At 54.8% G+C, this 19,582-nt stretch overlaps 8 protein-coding genes across 8 annotated transcripts; 4 read left to right on the top strand and 4 right to left on the bottom strand.

The window, feature by feature from the left end:
- Positions 1 to 139: 139 nt before the first annotated feature.
- On the top strand, positions 140 to 2,470 carry KRP23_8633 (ATP-dependent RNA helicase DBP4; the record flags this gene model as incomplete). The annotated part of the gene is made up of 1 exon (XM_067894096.1): positions 140 to 2,470. One exon carries the CDS (start codon positions 140 to 142, stop codon positions 2,468 to 2,470), a length of 2,331 nt encoding a protein of 776 aa, XP_067743562.1.
- A 167-nt stretch (positions 2,471 to 2,637) lies between these two features.
- Positions 2,638 to 5,023, top strand: KRP23_8632 (putative gluconeogenesis factor; the record flags this gene model as incomplete). Its single annotated transcript, XM_067894095.1, has 5 exons — positions 2,638 to 3,333; positions 3,418 to 3,477; positions 3,544 to 3,697; positions 3,802 to 3,900; positions 3,960 to 5,023. The coding sequence occupies 5 exons, from the start codon at positions 2,638 to 2,640 to the stop codon at positions 5,021 to 5,023; spliced, it is 2,073 nt and encodes a 690-aa protein (XP_067743561.1).
- A 191-nt stretch (positions 5,024 to 5,214) lies between these two features.
- Positions 5,215 to 9,393, bottom strand: KRP23_8631 (DENN domain-containing protein 5A; the record flags this gene model as incomplete). Its single annotated transcript, XM_067894093.1, has 2 exons — positions 5,215 to 8,795; positions 8,865 to 9,393. The coding sequence occupies 2 exons, from the start codon at positions 9,391 to 9,393 to the stop codon at positions 5,215 to 5,217; spliced, it is 4,110 nt and encodes a 1,369-aa protein (XP_067743560.1).
- A 236-nt stretch (positions 9,394 to 9,629) lies between these two features.
- KRP23_8630 (Ras-related protein Rab-32) lies at positions 9,630 to 10,509 on the top strand (the record flags this gene model as incomplete). The annotated part of the gene is made up of 4 exons (XM_067894092.1): positions 9,630 to 9,724; positions 9,797 to 10,019; positions 10,087 to 10,161; positions 10,246 to 10,509. 4 exons carry the CDS (start codon positions 9,630 to 9,632, stop codon positions 10,507 to 10,509), a joined length of 657 nt encoding a protein of 218 aa, XP_067743559.1.
- A 184-nt stretch (positions 10,510 to 10,693) lies between these two features.
- KRP23_8629 (uncharacterized protein) lies at positions 10,694 to 13,111 on the bottom strand (the record flags this gene model as incomplete). The annotated part of the gene is made up of 2 exons (XM_067894091.1): positions 10,694 to 11,439; positions 11,509 to 13,111. 2 exons carry the CDS (start codon positions 13,109 to 13,111, stop codon positions 10,694 to 10,696), a joined length of 2,349 nt encoding a protein of 782 aa, XP_067743558.1.
- A 585-nt stretch (positions 13,112 to 13,696) lies between these two features.
- Positions 13,697 to 14,140, bottom strand: KRP23_8628 (Ubiquitin-conjugating enzyme E2 4; the record flags this gene model as incomplete). Its single annotated transcript, XM_067894090.1, has 1 exon — positions 13,697 to 14,140. One exon carries the CDS (start codon positions 14,138 to 14,140, stop codon positions 13,697 to 13,699), a length of 444 nt encoding a protein of 147 aa, XP_067743557.1.
- A 1,471-nt stretch (positions 14,141 to 15,611) lies between these two features.
- Positions 15,612 to 16,502, top strand: KRP23_8627 (Syntaxin-7; the record flags this gene model as incomplete). The annotated part of the gene is made up of 2 exons (XM_067894089.1): positions 15,612 to 16,134; positions 16,210 to 16,502. 2 exons carry the CDS (start codon positions 15,612 to 15,614, stop codon positions 16,500 to 16,502), a joined length of 816 nt encoding a protein of 271 aa, XP_067743556.1.
- A 285-nt stretch (positions 16,503 to 16,787) lies between these two features.
- Positions 16,788 to 19,103, bottom strand: KRP23_8626 (uncharacterized protein; the record flags this gene model as incomplete). Its single annotated transcript, XM_067894088.1, has 1 exon — positions 16,788 to 19,103. The coding sequence occupies one exon, from the start codon at positions 19,101 to 19,103 to the stop codon at positions 16,788 to 16,790; it is 2,316 nt and encodes a 771-aa protein (XP_067743555.1).
- Between the last annotated feature and the right edge of the window lie 479 nt (positions 19,104 to 19,582).

Below are 19,582 nucleotides of genomic sequence, written 5' to 3'. Positions count from 1 at the left end.
AACCGCTTCGACACTCCAAGTGTCTCGTCACATTTGCTCATAAGTCACTATCTACCATTAACCGTTATTTAACCAAACGTGCTATTGCACTCCAGCCATTCGCGTAGAACTCCACAAAGGTCAACGTCCACCGACTTGCATGGCTTCACGGGCGTTCCGACAGGCGCACAGCCGGCCGCACGCCGCACTCGTGCAGGACGAAGACGCCGCCGCGGATGCCAAGCTCAAGCAGAACGAACGTGAGCGCCAGGAGATCGAACGGCTGAATGCGCGCATCGCGGAACAGACGCCCGCTCGCGGTTCGCAGCTCGGCGATGCCGCGAGTTTCGATCTGTTTGCACTGTCGGAGGCTTCGCGTCGCGGCCTGCGCACCTGCGGCTTCACGGCGCCCACTAAGATCCAAGTGGGTGCGCTGCCGCACGCGCTGGCGGGGCGCGACGTGCTCGCGGCGGCCAAAACTGGCTCTGGCAAGACGCTGGCCTTCCTGCTGCCGGTGCTGGAGAAGCTCTTTCGCCTCCGCTGGGGCGTGGAGGACGGACTGGGCGCGCTCGTCATCTCGCCCACTCGCGAGCTGGCGCTGCAGATCTTCGAGGTGCTGCGCAATGTCGGCAAGGCCCACGCGTTCTCGGCCGGGCTCGTCATTGGCGGGAAGAACTTCCGCGAGGAGCAGCTGCGGCTCATCCGCATGAACCTTCTCATCTGCACGCCCGGAAGACTGTTACAGCATATGGAGCAGACGCCGGCGTTCGATGCGAGCAACTTGCAGGTGCTGGTGCTGGATGAAGCTGACAGAATTTTGGACTTGGGGTTCCACAAACAGTTGACGTCCATTCTTGAGCACTTGCCGCCGGCTGGAGAACGCCAGACGATGCTGTTCTCAGCTACGCAGACCAAGTCCGTGAAGGATCTGGCGGCGCTGAGTCTGCGCGAGCCTGAGTACGTTGCGGTGCACGAGCATTCGGCCAATGCGACGCCCAAGGGTCTGTCGCAGAGCTACGTCGAGACTCCGCTAGAGCGCAAGCTGGACGTGCTGCTGTCGTTCATCAAGTCGCACCTCAAGCAGAAGACGATTGTGTTTCTGTCCACGTGCCGTCAGGTGCGCTTTGTGCACAGCGTGTTCTGCAAACTGCAGCCGGGCGTCCCGCTTTGCGCACTGCACGGCAAGTACAAGCAAGGCAAGCGCGTGGAGGTGTACTACGAGTTTTTGAACAAACCCGCGGCGGTGCTGTTTGCTACGGATATTGCTGCTCGCGGTCTGGACTTCCCTCAGGTCGACTGGGTGTTGCAGCTGGACTGCCCTGAAGACGCCGCGAACTACATCCATCGTGTCGGTCGTACGGCACGTTACAACAAGCAGGGTAAGGCGTTGATGTGTCTTCTCCCGTCTGAGGTGGAAGGCATGACGAAGCGCCTCGAGGACGCCAAGGTGCCTATCCGCGAGACGAAGCTGAACCCCACCAAGACGACAAGCTGCCGTCAGAAGGTGGCATCCGTTGTGGCCGGTGATAAGGAGATTAAGGCGCTGGCGCAGAAGGCTTTCATGTCTTACGTGCGCTCTGTGTATCTGCAGCCGGATCGCGATGTGTTTGATGCCTCTGCACTGCCGCTGGATGAGTTCGCCGAGTCACTGGGACTTCCTGGTGCACCGCGCATGCCGTTCTTGTCCAAGATGAAAGCTGAGCACGACAAGGGTGGCAACGATGCGCTGCGTGAGGAGCTGCGCGGAAAGAAGAACGTCAACCGTAAGCTGCAGCAGCTCAAGGAGAAGATTAAGGCGGAGAAGGAGCGCAAGCGCTTGGCGCGCCAGCTGGCTGCTCTGGGTCCCAAGGAGCAGGAAGCAGCGAAGAAGAAGCTCGAAAAGAAGCAGCAGCAGAAGGAGGAGTCTGAGGACGATGCGGAGGAGGACGAAGACTCGCTCATGGTGGTGAAGCGTGTACACAACTGGGACGAAGACGACGAGCCGGTTGATTTGGAAGCGCTTGAACCTAGCAAGAAGAAGCAGAAGAAGCTGCGTGTGGACCGCGAAGCTATCAACGCTTCCAAGATCGTGTTCGACGAGGAGGGCAACAGCGCCAAGATGGCGGACCGTCTTTCGGCGCGCAACACCGGCGACGCTGAGTTCGCTGACGTGGAGCAGCACGCCAAGCAGTACACGGAGCAGGTGGCAGCGCGTCTCGCCGCCAAGGACGACGAGGATCGTCGTCTGGAGAAGGACCGTGTGCGTGCTAAGCACCACAAGAAGCGCATGAAGGTCAAGGGCGAGCGCGACGACGACAGCGAGGACGAAGGCGCGCGCCTTGCCGTGGATTCCGACGACGACGAGGACATGAGCGGCAGTGGTGAGAGCGGCAGCGACGACGAGAGCAGCAGCAGCGAAGACGAAGAGCAGGACTCCAAGAGGAAGGTGGTGGACCACAACGCCGTCGCCAGCCAGGAAGAGATGGCGCTGCGCATGCTGCAGCGTCGGTAGATGCCTAGATATCCAACTAAACCGCTTGATCATACACACCACCATAGATGCCATCACCATCAAACGCATCGATATTAGAGCCCGTGCACCACGGAAGTGGGACCAGCCCATCTTTTTTCTGGTTGGTCTCACCATTTAAGAGCGTCCCAAGTCGCCGTCCTTGCATCATGACGGACGCCACTTGTCCTTCCGTACACCCGCTGCGTCGTCTTCCCAGCGGAATGCGCGTGCCAGCGTCGTCCGCCCGCCCGCGACGTCGCCGCGTGCGTGCAGTTGCCATGATCCTGGACGACGTCCTGTACGACCACTCGGGTCTACTCTCGCACTTGGCCATCGACCGCGGCGTGGCCCAATTGCTCGACGAAGGCGCGTTCCCGACCAACGCAGCGGCCTTCGAGGCCCTGCAGACCTTCCGCGACGCCTACGGATTGCGTAAGCGCTTCCCGCGCTTCGTCGACAGCCTCGTGGGCGGCTCTCAAGCCAAGCTCTCGCCCGCTCAAGCGCAGCGCGTCATTGCTGCTTACTACGAGAGCAATGTGCCCGAGGCTCGAGGCATCAAACCCTTCGCGGGCGTGCGCAAGACGCTATTGGAGCTGCAGGACGGAGGAGCCTGCCACTTGGCGCTGCTGCTCATTGGCAAGCCAGAAGTGCAGCGAGAACGACTCAAAGCTCTGGGGGTGGACGACTTGTTTGACCAAGTGGTGCACGTGAGTCCCAACCCGAGCTTGGCACAGGTGACGAGCGCCATGAAGCAGCTCACGAGGCAACTGGAGGTGCCGTCGTCGGCAGTCATGTTCGTGGGGCGCAAGGCCTTCTACGAGATCAAGGCTGCAAACACGGTGGGCATGCTCACCGTCCGCATGGTGCGTGCTTGGAGGCAAGAGAGAGAGAGAGAGAGAGTCTTGTGCTGGATAGTTTATTGATGTTGCAATGTGCTGTGTCTGTAGCTGTTCGGCAAGTACACGAGCGTCATGCCTACGGACGAGATGGAGCAGCCGAACTTCCAGGCAAAGTTTGCTTGTGCTGGTTATTTGTTGTTTGCGTCGCTGACGTTTATGCTGTCGTGGCGATAGATCGAGTCGATCGAGCAGCTCGTGCCAATTGTGAAGTTGGCAGACCAGCAAATGCTGCAGCCCAAGATCGTAGCTATTGGCGGCGGCACGGGTTTGGCTGTGCTGCTTAAGGAACTGCGTCACTACCCGGCCGATCTTACAGCCGTTGTCACAGGTACGCTAACGACACGCTCACTCAATGAATCTTTGCTACACCTGCTTGCACTTAAAGTGCTATGACTAACTCGATGGCGTTTTACCTGCTTCCTTTTTACGTAGTGTTCGATTCGGGTCGCCACTCTGGTGCTCTTCGCAAGTACCTGGGTATCTTGCCTCCTGGAGACATTCGCAACTGCCTCGTGGCGCTATCTGACTCCGGTGAGTGTCACTCTAATTTCGCAATGCCTATGCTAATCCATTTGTGTGCACATGCGCAGATGAACTCTTGAGCAAGCTGATGAACTACCGCTTCCGCGAAAACTTCATGGAGGGCTGCAGTCTCGGTAACTTGCTGTTGGCAGCACTCACGGACTTGCAGGGTGGATTCGATCGCGCCATCTCGTCCATTGCTGACATTCTAAACATTCACGGTTCCGTGCTACCGGCCACACTCGAGAGTACTGAGCTGTGTGCTGAGCTGACAGACGGCTCCACGGTTGTCTCGGAAGTCAACGTGCGTAGTCCCTTCGTGCCGAACGAAGAAGACGAGCCTCGATCAGGTTCCGATTCCGCTACGAGCAGCACGAGTGGAACCCCACCAGGAACCCCGCCAAAGCCCGAAGACCAGAAGATGAGGATCAAGAAAGCGCCGATCGAGCGTGTCTACCTCGAGAACTCGAACGTGGAAGCCTTCCAGCCGGCGGTGCGTGCCATCGAGGATGCTGACATCATCATCCTGAGCCCCGGCGGATTTTATACTTCCATCATCGCCACACTGTTGGTACCCGGCATTCGCGATGCCATTGCTCGCAGCGCGGGTGCTACCGTTTACGTGAGCAACGTGACCACGCAAAATGGCCAGACCGATGGCTATACACTCGAGAAAACGCTGGAGGTGCTGTCCACTTATCTAGGCGCAAACGCAATCGACTACGTGATTGCCAACAACACATACCCACCTGAAGACGTCCTTGCGCCGTACGTGGAGCGTGGCGAACAGCTTTTGCTGCCTACTCCCGAAATGGTGGCAAGTGAGCACCCAGTGCTGCTTCAAGGCCAAACTTTCCAAGAAGACCTTGTAGCTGGCCATGTGGCGCGCGAGTGGAAGAAGGCACCTATGCTCAAGCACAGCGGCCGACGCGTAGCTGCTATTCTCTACACCATCATCGACAAGGAGATGGCACGCCATCGCCAGCACCTACAACCGCAAACTGTTTCCAAGGCAACCTCAGTTAAGTTGAAGGAGTCGAAGCGTCCATGGTTGTCGGCCTTCGCGGCCCCAGTTGCGGTATTTGGATTGCTTGCGGCCACCACGTTGCTGGCATCCGTCCTTCGTCGCTAGCTAAGCCAGAGTACACCAAAGAAAATAGGCATGTCACGAGAAACACTAAATATCAAGTTGGTTAAGCTCAAGAACGCGAACGTCACGCACATTAATTCTTCATCCTCCACACTGAGGTCCTATTCACACATACATTGAAGCATTGCTCCAAGAGTAAAAGCTCAGCCTTCGCAGCTGATAGTACGACCGGCTTATTTCCGCGGCAAGGACGATACAGAGGACGACGACATTGAAGCAGAGGGCGAAGAGGTCGATGATGGTGCCGTGGCGCCGTTAGATTGACCTGGCTGCTCCTCGAAGCCGTGATGTGTGACCATAAATTCCGAAAAGGCCTGGCTGGCAATAAACAACGTCCGGAACTCACGCATCTCGGGCGAGGAAGCTGCAAGGTAGCTGGCCTCGTCGAAGAAGACAGTGCGCTTTCGTGCAAATTCGTCCGTCCAAACGTAGCGGTGGTACCCGAAGTTGCCGATAAGCTTGTTGACAGCTCGCAAAAAGAGTCCACGCACGGCGACCTCCGGGAAAACTAGCGGCTTGCTCGGGAAATGGTGCGCAAATACGTGGTCGCTGCGGCTCACATTAGGCTTGAGGCACTCGTAAAGAGCGTCGCGCAAATCGAATCGAACACTGTCAGGTAGCGCGCACGGTACTTCTCCACGAAGAACCGCCCCCTTGTCTAAGTCCACAACCAACAGCTCCTCTCCAGCTCCTGCGAATAGGTCATCTCCGCCTTCTTCGATAAGTTGGCGCTGGGCGTCGTCCAGCGCTTGCCTTTCAGCTCCAAAAATGAAGGGCGTGGGGCATTCCAAGTACTGCAGCATTCGACGGGGCAGCACAGGTAGGTATACGTGTGGCCAGGACAGCGGGTGCATAAGCGCTCGGAGAGACTCGCTAACCTTCATGAGCACCGAGAGATATGACGACACCAGTAGAATACGATTTTCCAGCAATGCTGCGGTAAACACAAGAAGCACGGTGGACACATCCAGAGTATCGAAAAGAAGGCGGACGGAGTGGTCCAGACGTGGAAGCGCCGCAAGCAAGGATACTGCGGTGGCTTTTGGAGTTAGACTTGATGCTTCAAGCAATGGCGATTCTGGCAGTGGTGACGGCTGGTGATACTGCGAAATATGCTCTTTAGAGACGGCACGGGTCAACTTGGCAAGGACCTTTTTGTCGAGCTGAAAACCCTGCCCACCATTGTGTAGAATTCCCTTGTCGTCGCCGTTGGCAGCAGCTGCGGCAGAGATGGTTTCAAGCTCAAGAATGAACTCGTATGCTTCCGCTAGACGCTCTCGCAAAAGATCCACCAGTGGAAGCTTAGATAGGACGCACACACCGTAAGGCACCCATCGACATCCAGCTGCAGAGTCTATCCGGGAAGACTCGAGCGCGCGCCGCGACAGTGGGGGCGCTGGTTTATAAAACACAATACAAGCCGCAAAAAGTTCGGCTGCAGAGGCACCAGCACTGCTATCGCCCATGCGAAAGTTAAAGGCAAAAGGTGCTGGACAGCTCGGTGCTGTGAGTACCACGTGCCTAGGATCAGCGCTCCAAGGTACGAGAAAGTTCTCGATAGATTTGTCCACATTGTGTGATGTCGGGTCATGAGGCAGTGGATGTTGAACAACTCGCAGTTCGATCGGGTCATTGAACGGCACGCTGCCGTCTTCCTCACCATTTTCTGCTTCTTCGGCTGTAATAGGAACGGGAACTGCTTCAAATGTAAGCACGCCAGAGACCGCTTCAAAACTTCGCGTTGTACGGAGTGAATCCAGAGTCTTCTTCTTTGGCGCTGCGGAATCTCCATCACGCGAGCTCGATGAAGAAGAAGTAGACCCACTAGACGATGAGGAACCATTATTTCCTCCAGTCCAGTGATGCGCACGCAACCCGTAGCTCAAAAGCAGCGCCGAGAGTCGCATGGAGTCATCAATGGAGTCCTTCTCATCCTCAGCGGAAAGTTTTGGATACAGAGCAAATTCTGCATAGGCGCGGCTCGTTAGAAAGCGATGATAAAGCTCCAGGTGGATGAGACTGAACTTCGTCAAAATGGCATCCTGCTCCGCTTGAAGTCGGGCACACGATGTCACCAGCGTGCGGGACAATGTCTGCATCTCACGATCCCCGGCGTAGTACTTCTGCGAAATGTACTTGAGCAACCTTCTGCAGCGATAAGCAGCCTGCTCTATACGCTCGCGACGGTGGTTGATACTTGTGCTGCTCGATGCTGAGGCGCTTCGGGAGCTGCTGCCGCTGGACTTGAGCAATGACATGTAAATGCGGAATGCAGGCTTGAACTCGTACTCGACGTCCAACCACAGCGCTATCTCGCGATGGTAATTGTGCGGAAAAAGGAAGATCCAGAAGAAGTTCGCAAAGCGGTGGTTCATCAGGATGTCCTCGAGGCAGATCACTTCACGCTCCACAGTCTTCTGCATTTCAGTATACAAATCCGTTTTGCGAAATTCAGGAAACTTCATCATCAGCACACGTTTCACCTTAACAGCGACATCGTCGAAAGTACGCAATGCATCTTCACCCCCAGCAGCGAGATCACGTTTGATAGTACGTATGTTGTTTGAGTCTACAATAGGAGGCTCCACATTCCCACCTTCAGCTTCAGTAGCATCGATCAGCCCATTTATTGGAAACTGCGCGTTTTTCGCGAGGTATTTCATCGCGATCTTGACGCCGTAGGTACGTAACATGAGTACATCATCCTTCGCGAAAGGTTTCTTCTGGTAGTTGGCGCGTAAAGTACACCAAAACTGACGGTACTCTTCAAATGAGCAGAGGAAAAACAATTTGCTCTGGTCAGCAGGGTCGGGGAGCCAGGCAGCGTAGTAGCGCATCATGCGCGGGTTGCTTATCACTTCCTCGATTGAAATAAGCGTAGTCGGGTTTGGAGTAGGTTGGTGTGGCGGGAACGCAAATTGCTGTTGCTGGCGCTGAAAAACCTCGTCCTTGAAGGCCCGTTGCATCACCTTGCCGAAATTGTGCTGATATTGATCATGCATCCATCTATTCCACTTCTGAAACTTGGCGCCGCCATTTGACGCAGGACCGAAGGATGGCAATGGGGGCAGCAGCGAATGGTGTGTTGATGATGAAGATGCAGCTGACGACGCACCTGACATAACACCAAACCCACTGCCGCTGCTCATTTGCGATAAAATTTGCTTCTGTTTGTTTGCCCAAATCTCCGCCGCTGTCGGTGTAGCAGACGTCATTTCGCCGCTGTTGCTGGCATCGCTAGCAGCGGAAGCGCCGTTTCTGTTCCCTGATACTGTGGAATAAAGGAAGCTCCGAGCCTTAAGCTTAACGTGTTGTGCCCATCGAGACTTGGCGTTCTCAAGCTTGACATCCTCCTCCTCCTCCTTTATACTAGTGACTTCGTACCCAGTCACATCTTCATCCGATCCGCTTAGCACCTCCGACAGCTCACGTGCGCTCAGTTCACGTTCCGGTTCAAATAGATCTGTCTCATAGAGCATCTGCTCCGATATTGTACTTCTTCGGAACGTGCTGCGACTCGAAAACGAGAACGCTAAACTGTCCCGCGAATGCCTCGACATGGCCAACGAGTCTCGTTCGTTTGCCACCCCCAAATTGCCACCCACAGCAGTTGATCGTCGTTGGTGCGGCAATAAAAACTCATCCTTGTCCGTATACAGCGACGAGCTCAGAGCACTCGCCATACTTTCTCGAATCACCTCCTCCGCCGATATCGTACTGTCCGGCGGCAACGGCGGACTTGAATCCAACGAAGCTATCAGCAACAACATAAAACACACAATCAGTCCCAACTCCTCCAACCTCTTCCATTTCTACAACGTACACGCTCTTCTGTATCTCTCAGCGCCGCTACTTCTTCTGCCGGTAGACGAGTCCCCCAGCATGTTCCTCGTGAGTCTGCCACCGTCGTCCTCCTCGTCGAAGCTCATGGCGCGAGCACTTGCCGCCTGGGAATGCGCGTCCACAGACTGCCTAGCCGCGTCAATGTCCATCATGAGGAAGCTGGCGTGGCTGCGCAGAGCCGAGGAGGACACGGGGACGCCCGCGCCCGCGCGGAAGCTCGAGCCGGCGCTATTGAGGCGGAATGAAGAGCTCAATCCGCCGCTGCTGAACGGATTGAAGCCCGAGCGGCTGAGCCGCCGTCCAGCGCCCACCACGTGGTCCGCGGACGCGCTGCGCCGCAGCTCCATGACGTCGCTGGGTAGCAGCGTTCGTTCTCCATTGCTGACGTTGGTAGAGGTGTTGGTGGAGGCGGTGGTGGCGCTACTGGGCGTGTTGAAGACGGCGCCGCTGCTGCGACTGCGACGACGAGGACGCGTGCGGATGTTGGCGCGGTCGAAGTCGTCGCTCATGACGGGGGGAAGCCCAGGAAGAGCGAGGGGCAGAGCGCAGCACTACCCGATACCGACTTGGGATGTGTCTTCCTGCAGCGCCACTTTTTCGTATCTAAGGATGAGTATGTGTTATACGTATAAATATGTATGCTACGTACAATAATATCAGAATTTCTGATTCGTGCTGGGTGTTCTTCAGAATCAGTCCGAGAGATCTCAAGCGCCGGCAGCCCATTCTTGCTGTGTGATTGACTATGAGTGAGCGTCGGGTGAATGCGGCGCAGGACGCGGTGATCAAGGTGCTGGTGCTGGGCGATGCTGCCACCGGAAAAACGAGCATCATCAAGCGGTACTGCGAGCTGTAGCTGGTCAGAAGCTCCAATCAGAAGGGGATCTGACGCTGAATTTCTTCTTCGTGCAGATACGTGCACGACGCCTTCTCGGAGCACCACCGCACAACGATCGGCGTGGACTTTGCGCTCAAGGCGGTGACGGTGAACGGCACGACGGTGCGCCTGCAGCTGTGGGATATCGCCGGCCAGGAGCACTTCCGAGCGCTTAACCGAGTGTACTACAAGGACGCGCTGGGTGCGCTGCTGGTGTACGACATGTCTCGCCCAGAGACTTTCGACAGCGTTCTGAAGGTAACTGGAGGTTGGAGTGGGAGGCTGGAGGTTGGCTGCTGATGGTCTATTTGTTGTTGTGATGCAGTGGAAGAAGGAGATTGACTCCAAGGTGGAGCTTCCAAACGGCAAGCCGCTGCCTGTCATTCTGTGTGGCAACAAGGTGCGTTGCATTTGCACCTGAATTGAGAGGTGATAAGGTTCAGGATACGATGCTGAGTGTTTTTTTTGTGGTGGGTTGTTGCAGTGCGACTTGAAGGAGGACGTGGACCGGGAGTTCCTGGACGAGTTCTGCAAGACGAACAATTTTACGGGCTGGTTCGACACATCCGCCAAGGAAAACATTCACATTGATGATGCAGCCAAGGCTCTGGTAACAGGTATCCTGGAGCACCAGGACATTTTCGAGCGGAAGTCTGAGGCCAAGAAACGCAATGACACCTTCCGCCCCACGGGTGCTGCCAACGGAGGCAACGCAAACCAATCCAGCTGGTGCTGCAACAGCTTCTGATCTACTTCGCCTACAACTGCAACGAAGGTGCGATCCTTGAGGAAGCAGGTGCTTTGAAGTCATGTTCGATGCATATCGTGCTTTGGGACAGCGTAAACCAAACTTTAAAAAGTTCCCATAGCCGTTGGCGCGTGTCTCCATCTATTTCATGGCACTGGTGTTCTCTATGTTACTTATGCTTATCCTAGTCAAGTGAGCCTAGGAGGCGCCGCTTTTTCGAGCTGCTACCGGAAGATCCATCACCACGCCGAACCTTGATGAAATGAACTGGCAGTCGATGATTTCCTGATGTAGACATGGCACGGCGCTCCAAATTCTTGCGCACTTTTCGGAGATTATGCCGTGCGGCACCGAGCTTATCCGTTAATTCGCGCTTGCTGTCTTCCGCTTGCTCTAATTCATCCTCCAGTTGTATCACCTCCTGCTCCCGCTCATCAGGGCGATGATTTGTGAAAGAAGCCGTGATATCGTTTATAATCTTCTGTACCTTCGCTTCAGCTTCAGGTTGCTGGGCCTCCATGAAATCAACGGACCGAACAAGCTGCCGTTCTTCCACTCGCAAGCAATACTCGCAGGATTCACTCTCCTCGCGGGCTTTGCACTGCGACAGGTGCGCGAAATGGTGCTCCACCGCTGTGCACATTGGCTGGTTGCAAACCTGTAAATCAAGGTGGTGTTGCAGATGCACCAGGATAGATGTGCAGTTCAGCAGGCACCGCTGTGCTTTCGATGGGGCACAGAAGGATGCATCCACAATGGCATATCCCAGTTCCATGACACCATCAAACTCTCGCTGCACCACATCTCTACTCTCTCCGTTTTCAATTTTGGCTTGTAGCAGCTCGTTGATGAAGTCTGCATTGAAGTTCACATTGCCTGGTATGCTGTTATCCTGTGTGTCTTGTGGCTCCTGGTTATTCAACTCGTCATCTGATAACCGCACAGAAGAGCAAGAGTTAGCACGTGGTGTAAGTGATAGCCCCCCACACGGAATATTACCTGGCGTGAAGCTGTTATCATCCTCTTCACGGGTTGAAGCACGTAGCTCGTTCGCAGGTACCTCGTCTTTAGAGGATTCAGCGGCAAATGACTCCGATGTAGTATTCTCGCTCATTTCTAGTGGTGTCGGCTCCCGTTTGATCAGTACAGCATCGCTGAAGTGCCACCGGTACTTCGGAAAGTTGAAGATAGGAGCGCTGCTTTCAATCGCTAGCTGGTTAAGACGGTCAGTTTCGGTGCGAAGAAGCTGCTTGCGCCGAGTCCACGTGTTAATACTTTGCAAACAAAAGTTACGGTTTGCCTCGCTGTGCGCACTTTGAAGCGCACGACGCTGATCACTGATTAGATGATCAAGCGCTGCAACCACTCCGAGACTCCGCCTTTGCCGGATGCGAATGCAAAACGGGCACACAGTCTTTTTGCCATCAATATCCGTGTCTTTTTTCAAGCATGCGCGTCGATGCCGGTACACGATTGATATCTCGAAGCACTTGGGATCGCTACATATTTCGTCACGTTTGCAATGTTCGTAATGTAAGAGGAGAGAGCGGCATGTTGGGTCTTCACATTTTCCGATTCTTGCGCATATAAGCGCGTCTTCGATAACAAGAGCAGACTCAACGCGCGCTGCCAGCATCTCCATCAGCACGTGATCAGTCGTAGGGAACCAACGTAGCAGCTTTTCGAGATCAAGAAGCTTGACCTGGGGAGCTGCACTTTTCGAGGTAGGAGAGGAGCGCTCGGTACGAGGCTGTGTTACTGGAGTAGAAGTACCTCTCCGAGTTGTTGATGAAGATGGAACAGATGCAGAGGCAGCGGTTGTAGTAGCAGACGTTGAAGCTTGAGTGGTTGCAGGCATCGTAGTCGGGGTTGGTGCAGGAGTTGGGTTTGTGACAACAGGAGCAAGAGGCGTCTCCTTGTTCTCCTGCCCCCTATCCGACTCCAAGTGCTGTTCCTTTCTCGGCTCCATGTCATCTGCCATTGCTTCTGCTGTAGTAGTTGCAGCTTTCGACGCTTTTTCAACAGCAGGTTCTTTCGCCTTCTCCTCCAGATCACCGTTGTTCTCAATACTTGCCGTGTCTGCGTCCTCTCCGCTCTCCATTGATTCTCCCACTGTCTCAAACCCGAACTCCTCCATCGGTTCATCCTCCTCTTCGTCCTGAAGCTTGGTCTGTTCTGAAAAGCCAGTATGTTGTTGAGCTGCAGGCTGGGTCTCTTTCGGAGCTGTTGCATCTTCGTCAGCCTCTGATTTCTCGCTCTCCGTCGGCTTCTCAGCTGCAGCCTGTATATCTGTTGTGCCATCGGCTGACACGGACGGAGCTGGGGCACCATTAGCAGCCACACTAGGACCTGCAGCAGCAGGTATAGCTTCTGTCTCCGACGTGTCATGGCTTGTTCCATTGCCGTTGCTCGCGTTAGACCCCCAGGCGAGATACGAGCGCGCCAGGCCGAAGCGACTCGTGAGTTGGTGGCCGCGAGCAAAACCACGCGAGTGCCAGAGCATGGAGCAGTTCACGCACAGTTTCTTCTCGCAGCGAGGGTCGCACGTGGAGCATTTGTAGTCCCAGGGCGACTCGCCGCACCAACCGCAGGCGCCATCCATGCTTATTGCGGCCATAAAGGCGACAATATATCGCAGAACTGAAAATGGCGTGCCGCACACCACACTATTAGAAAAACGCAACGAGCAATATGTCACGACCAAGCCGGCTCTGTCTCGAGGTGTCTTGGCTCAGGGGCTTCATAACGCACAGTGCAGTGGGCAGGATATACAACATGGGGAAAGGATTCACTACGCTAGAGAAGGACGAAAGAGAAGAGATACGAAGGTGATCAAGATGAGTCATGAACGCTGATGGTTTTGCCACGCGGCGCGCCGCAGAAGAAGCAAGCAGACACAGCTGCTGAAAGATCAGAAAGCTGCAGCTCCCCTCCCAAGCAGAGAAAAGAGCTACATGCGCCAGCATGGACTGATGCCACAACGAATACAAGTCGAACACCACGACTCAGCACGAAAAACAAACCAAACTGAGATTTCGCTACTGTAGCTTGCAAATTCCTGCTGCTTACCGACTGTTTCTGGCTCTCCATCTCATCCCTTGCTCACTGCAGCTAGCAGCCACATCACCCCGAGCTGCGTGCAGCCAGCGCGTGGACGTGGACGAAGACCTCCTACTCCTAGCGTGCTCTAAGTGGCGTACTTGGCGGTCCATTCGCGGGCAGTGGCGTCGTGGCGCGCGCGGTCTGTTCTATAAATTTGCGCGATCTCAGGCACCAGCGGGTCGTCCGGGTTGGCATCCGTGAGCAGCGAGCAGATCGACAGCAGCACCTTGGAGATGGTCAGCGCGGGGCTCCACTGGTCCTTCAGGATGTCCAGGCAGATGCCGCCGTTGGCGTTGATGTTGCAATGGTAGATGCGCGTCGTGAAGTTCACCTTGGGCGGCTTGAACGGGTAGTCGGCCGGGAAGTAGATGTTCAGGAAGTAGACGCCGCCGGCGTACGGGCTGTCCTCGGGGCCCATGATGGTCGCTTGCCAGTGAAACAGGTCATCCCCGACGGGGCCGGCGCTGCAGTTGGCGGGCGGGTCGCGCCCCAGGTCCTGCAGCTCCTTGTTGATCCGCTTTAAAGCCATCTTGGTGGTGCTCCTCCCTTCTGTGCTTCGGCTCCGCTCTGCTGCTCCCTGCTGCGAAAGGAAAATGACCGCAAAGCTGCGCGGGCGAGGGGGGAGAAGGCTGCGATCCCCCCCAAAGTGGCAACCGCCGCCGAATGTCACTTGTGTTTTGTATGGTGGTTCCCCAATTAGGGCCTTCTGGAAGTTTTTCTCCGTTTTGCTGTGGGTGGGTCGAAGCTCTCGTACTTTGGCGGAACCGGCCTCCCCGCCGGACCCGATTGGACGAAACGTAGATGGTGCGCAAATTCAATTGGCTGAAATGATGCGGTTGAACAGCCTCCCTGACTGCGAGTCGCTTGAGTGCCTGCTGCAGGACTATTTGTAGGCGTTGCCTCGCAGGCTGGCAGCCTGGTGCATCAGCAGACCATCGCTACGGATCAAGTTGGTGCTGGCAAGTAGAAACGAGTGAATGCGAGACGAAGAGGTCCCTCGCAACATCAGATGATGCACATCACACCGACGCGATGATCTGCGCTTCAACTTGGCGGCAACCTTTAAGCTCGCCGGCAAGCACCATCGTACACTGCATTGCAATGCCACCACGCCCAGCTTTCAAGCGACTCGCTGGCACCAGCGAGTCGCTGCTACCCGTCATCCTGCCGCGAGAGAAATATCTTTTGCGACCGCACGATCAGAGGCCATCGCCCTCTCGTCGCCTTGAAAGAGACGGCCTCCTGCCCTGCCGCAACGTGCATGCACAGTCGACTGCCACTTTGCAGTGGCAGTGGCAGTAGCAAAGGAATGTCGGACTGCCGACACGGCAACATTGTCTGGAGGAGTCTTCTGATGCCAACTTGACCAGAGCCACCTGTCGGCACGTCACGCGCTTCAACATGATCCCCTCACAGCGGCAGTTGGCCATCTGCCGCCTCTGGTCGACACGTCCATGCCGCTAATGAGAGTACATGTATTATATTTTAATACATATAATACCCAAACGCAGCGCTCTTCTCATGGCGCACTCAGAGCCCGACAAGTGCATACCGGTACTCTAGACATCCCTATCATGCGTGAAGCCTCGCCGCAATGCAAATCTCAGCAACCCACGGTGCAACTTGCACCGCAAGAGGCCACAAAACCACAAGCCAACTTTTGCTTGCCTCGCAGAACGCGAAGCACGATTTTACCCGCATCGTCGTTCCGTAAGTAACATTCGCTTAGTCAGGGTTCTTTCCCCTTCATATATCAATGTACAGCTATTTCCCCGTACAACATATCCACTTACATAAACTGCGTTTATAAACCCTTAAGCACGATAAATACACCGTCACCTGTCATACTGAATCTATCTATCCGTTCTTGCAGCGCCTAATTGCTTTGCATCAAAACTGGCTGGAATCGGTTGTCCAGCGGACGCCGCCACTCGCGCTCTTACGCTGCTCCGTGGCAGTCGTCCTCCTTCCTTCCTCTCCCCACCCTCCAGCCAGACAGCATGGGCGATCGGTACCGCAGCGCGCAATCCCCGCGCAACAGCAGCGGCGGCGTGTCAGACGACCGCTTCGGGAAGCTCGTGACCGAGACCAGCAAGGGCATCTCGAGTTTCAACCAACTCACGCGTAGCATGGCGCAAAAGATGTCACTCTTCGGCACGCCGCAGGACTCGCGCGCCAATCACGCGCAGATCAAAGAGCTCACGGAGAAGGGCAACAAGCTTGTGGCTAAGATCAACCGCCGCCTGCAGGAGCTCAACCGCGGCGCCAAGGGCCCCAGCGGTCGCACGCGCCGTACGCAGATGGGCAAACTCTCGACCGACTTCAAGAACCAGGTGCGCGTGTTCGAGGAGACGTGCGAGCGGCTGCTCGAGTCGGAGCGCCAGTCCGTGGACTTCATCCGCCGCTCCTCGCAAAGCTTCAAGGGCGGCGACGCGCGCCAGACCCGCGGTGGCGCAGAGTTTACTAACTACAGCGAGGACCAGATCTACGCGCAGGCCAATGTGGTCATCTACGACGAAGACGGTGCGTTGTGCTGCTTGCTTGTGGTGGGTTGGCAGTAATTCTTGACGGGGAATTATTGTTTTATGGTTTCGACAGATCTGCAGCGGAGAGAGGACGACATTATCCAAATCAACCACCAGCTGCGCGAGGTAAACGCGGCCTTCGAGGAGATTGACGGACTGGTACAGGATCAGGGCGAGATGGTGGTGGAGATTGTAGAGAACACCGACACGGCCAAGGACAACGTTGAGAAGGCGCTGGAGCAGGTGCGTCAGGCAGACCAGCGCAAGAAGTGCTGCGCTTGCTCACGGATGAAGCTCATCTGCGTCGCCATCTTCGCGCTACTCATCTTCATCGCCCTCATGGGTATCATTTTCGCCGCCAAGTAGGTTGTGTCACTTTGGTCATTCTGGCTTGCTCTTGTGAAAACGGTGGGAGATGAAGGTGACAACTGCGCAGCAGGCAAGCAGCGAAAGCCGGTTTATTTCTAAATAGTAAGTGGGTTGTATAACTTTGTGGTGGCTGGATATCCCTTTGTACATGGTTTATGCCTAGCCGAACGGTCGTTCAGAAGCTGGTGCTAACGAAAACCAGCAAAATGCCTTTTGATATCGGTAGGACGGTGCAAAATGGTGTTGGCTCGACAATTATTGATGAGTATTACCTCGGAGTCACTAACGCTCTGGTAGTCGGCCACGAGCTCCAATCTCTGTTATCATCTGGGACGCTCGTCGCGGCTCAAAACTGAGCTTCGCCCGCGAGCCTCGGAAAAAGTTGTCCACAGATTTAAGCATTTTGATGACGGAGCCGCTACTGTGTCTTCGAGACCGAATAGGAGCAGCATTCAATCCTGTTGTGGTATCTTCGGTGGCGTGATGACGTGCAAGAAGGCGGGCTCGCGAAGCAGCTTCCGAGGACGAGCTGCCACCGCTGCCTACCTGCTTGGTACTAGAACTTCGACCTGTAAAGCGCAGCCTCGAATCGACTGAAAACATAGCTGAGAAAGGAACGGCTGCGTCGCGCTCGGATGAGTCGAAGCAAACTGCGCAGACTCGTTCCTTGTCGTTTACATCCTCAACAATGCCGTTGAAGTACCGTGCTGTTCCATGTACGCGAGCCATGACGGCTTCGCCGACGGAGAAATTCACAGGAGACAACTCGAAGCCCATTGTGTCGATGCTGAAGTTTGTCAGACGCTGACTGTATGATAACGCAGTGGTGTCGTCCAAGCGCGTGATTTTATCAGGCGCCATTTGTGCTTTCTGTTCACCGTAGTCGAATACCAACGTGTATAACGACGTGGTGGCTGGTGTCGCGATTGAATGCACCGTTGAGGATGCCATCACATCTGAGCTAGAGATCGAGCTAACTGACGGTGAAAGTGCTCCAGGGACAGTGATGGAGTCCTGTGACGTTTTGGCGATGATTTTGGCTGAGCAATAGCGCCCAAAACGGGAACTCCAGGCTAGCACGTATTCTCCCACGACAAATACTGGTACTGCCCGGTTGCAATTATCGTTTGCAATCAACGTGGAAGCTGCTTTTGTTTGTGTACGTTGCTGCTCCACGCTATCAAGAATCATTTGCGACGGAAACACCTCGAACGCGATTGTGCCATCCGAAAAACGCAGATCACACGCTGAAGAAGCGTGCGTCTTGATGACAATACAGCTCTCGACTGCAGCTTTCCGAGGATGATCAGCCTTGACTTGGTACCCTTCTTCGAGTACCGGCAAATTTACTTTAGCTGAGGCCTGCATGAGAACAGCATTCTTGAGGGATCGCACATCCTGGTCTGCAGGCACTCTTACGCGCTTCCGCCTGAAAATTAGGTGCGGAGGCACCTCGTAGCCAGTAGATCCGTCAGCAAAGTCTACAGCAGCAGTTTTATTTGAGTAAACGCCATTCAGAAGCCCCAGCTTCTCTTCTTCAGAGGTGCTGTCTAGATCACCGTTTCCAGGAGAGCACTTGACGTAAATCTGATCACCGATGTAAACCTTGACCTTGTTATGGCAAACGAGGAATTGGTCTTCCGTGATGGTAACTGCAGCTTTCTTCTTCTCCCGCAAAGGACTGATCTTGTCCGCAGGAACATTTACAAGCCGGATACGATTTGCAAGCAAGACGTGAAAGCGCGATTGATAATCCCGTTCCAGAGTTATGAGCCCGCGACCTGAAAAACGGCTACCCGGATACAGCGAAACCTGAACCTTTTGGCCTGCAAAGAGCACGCGCTGTGACCACTCTAGGTCTGTCAACTGTTGTTCTAGCTCGCACACGGATGGCAAGAAGTCCACTTTGTCTATCGGCACAACCTGCACCGAAATACTGTGTTCATCTTCCGTCACCACGGCGAAGCCACCGCCTTCAACTTGCTTAGTAACTGTTCCATAGGCGCGTATACCATCAGGAGCTCGCTCGTATACAACTCGGAGACTGTCAGAATCTCCTCGCGATACAAGAGTTGCGGTAGGAGATCCTGAATTACATCGAGTTATCCGCATACCATTAAGCTTTGCATCCATCAGACGGATCTGTTCACCCAATGCGAGCTCACCAGTAAGTTTTGAAGGCTGCACCTTCTTGTTGCTACGGAGGAAGTACTCGGTGATAACCTGTTTGAGACTCTTTGGCGTGGGAATAATTTTCTTCATACCTTTCTGCGTTATTGAAAGCCGATCAACCTGCGAGACCGACGAAATGCTCGAACGTCTCCCTGTGCCACGTTGAGCACGGGTAGCTTTTCCCATACCGAAAGTCTGTGTCATTTGTTGCCACGGCGTCATGGACATATCCTCTTCGCTGGATTCGCCAGAGTCGCTTACTTGTGTTGAGTCATCCTCGTAACCCACTCCACACTCAAGTCGCTTCATCGTCAGAGTTTCATCCTCCAAATGCAGACGCCACGTTTCGATTTCTGAGCAAATTGTGCCACACGGAGCGCATCCACTTTCATAATCGCCGCCGTTGGCATCGAAACTTAGCACCATTTCTCTCGGAGGCGTCACAGAAAAATCTACCATGACGTGCTGCAATGGTAGGAGGTATAGCTCTGGGGATACTGATGGATCTGAACACTGCTCATCATGCTCTTGATCTTGATCTTGCAGTGATTTCCTCCTGACTGCAGAGACTTTGACCGTGTTGGAATCATCGCCACCCAAGCCACTAAAACTATCAAGGTGCAATGACTCACTTGTTCCAGAGCTCTTCTGCCCTTGCTGGTCGTGTTGGTAACTTTGTTTCCTCTTTTTTGTAGTCATCGAAGGAGAAGGCGGCGAAAGTTTTTCTCGCAACATGATATCCTCGCGGCGTACTCGATAATCCAGAGTTCCGTCATCAAAAACGAGCATGAACATACCTGCGCCGAGATATGTGGCGATATTTCCCGAGTAGAAGTACGGCGTCTTCTTGTACCGTCCAAAAACGTGCTGGCCGTAGGTCCATTGACTATGAAGTGGTACAAATC

The sequence above is a fragment of the Phytophthora ramorum genome, assembly GCF_020800215.1.
Source record: "Phytophthora ramorum isolate Pr-102 chromosome Unknown Phyram_PR-102_s0007, whole genome shotgun sequence".
NCBI lineage: Eukaryota > Oomycota > Peronosporomycetes > Peronosporales > Peronosporaceae > Phytophthora > Phytophthora ramorum.
The sequence above is the reverse complement of the archived record's forward strand: the minus strand, read 5'-3'. Positions and strand labels throughout refer to the sequence as shown.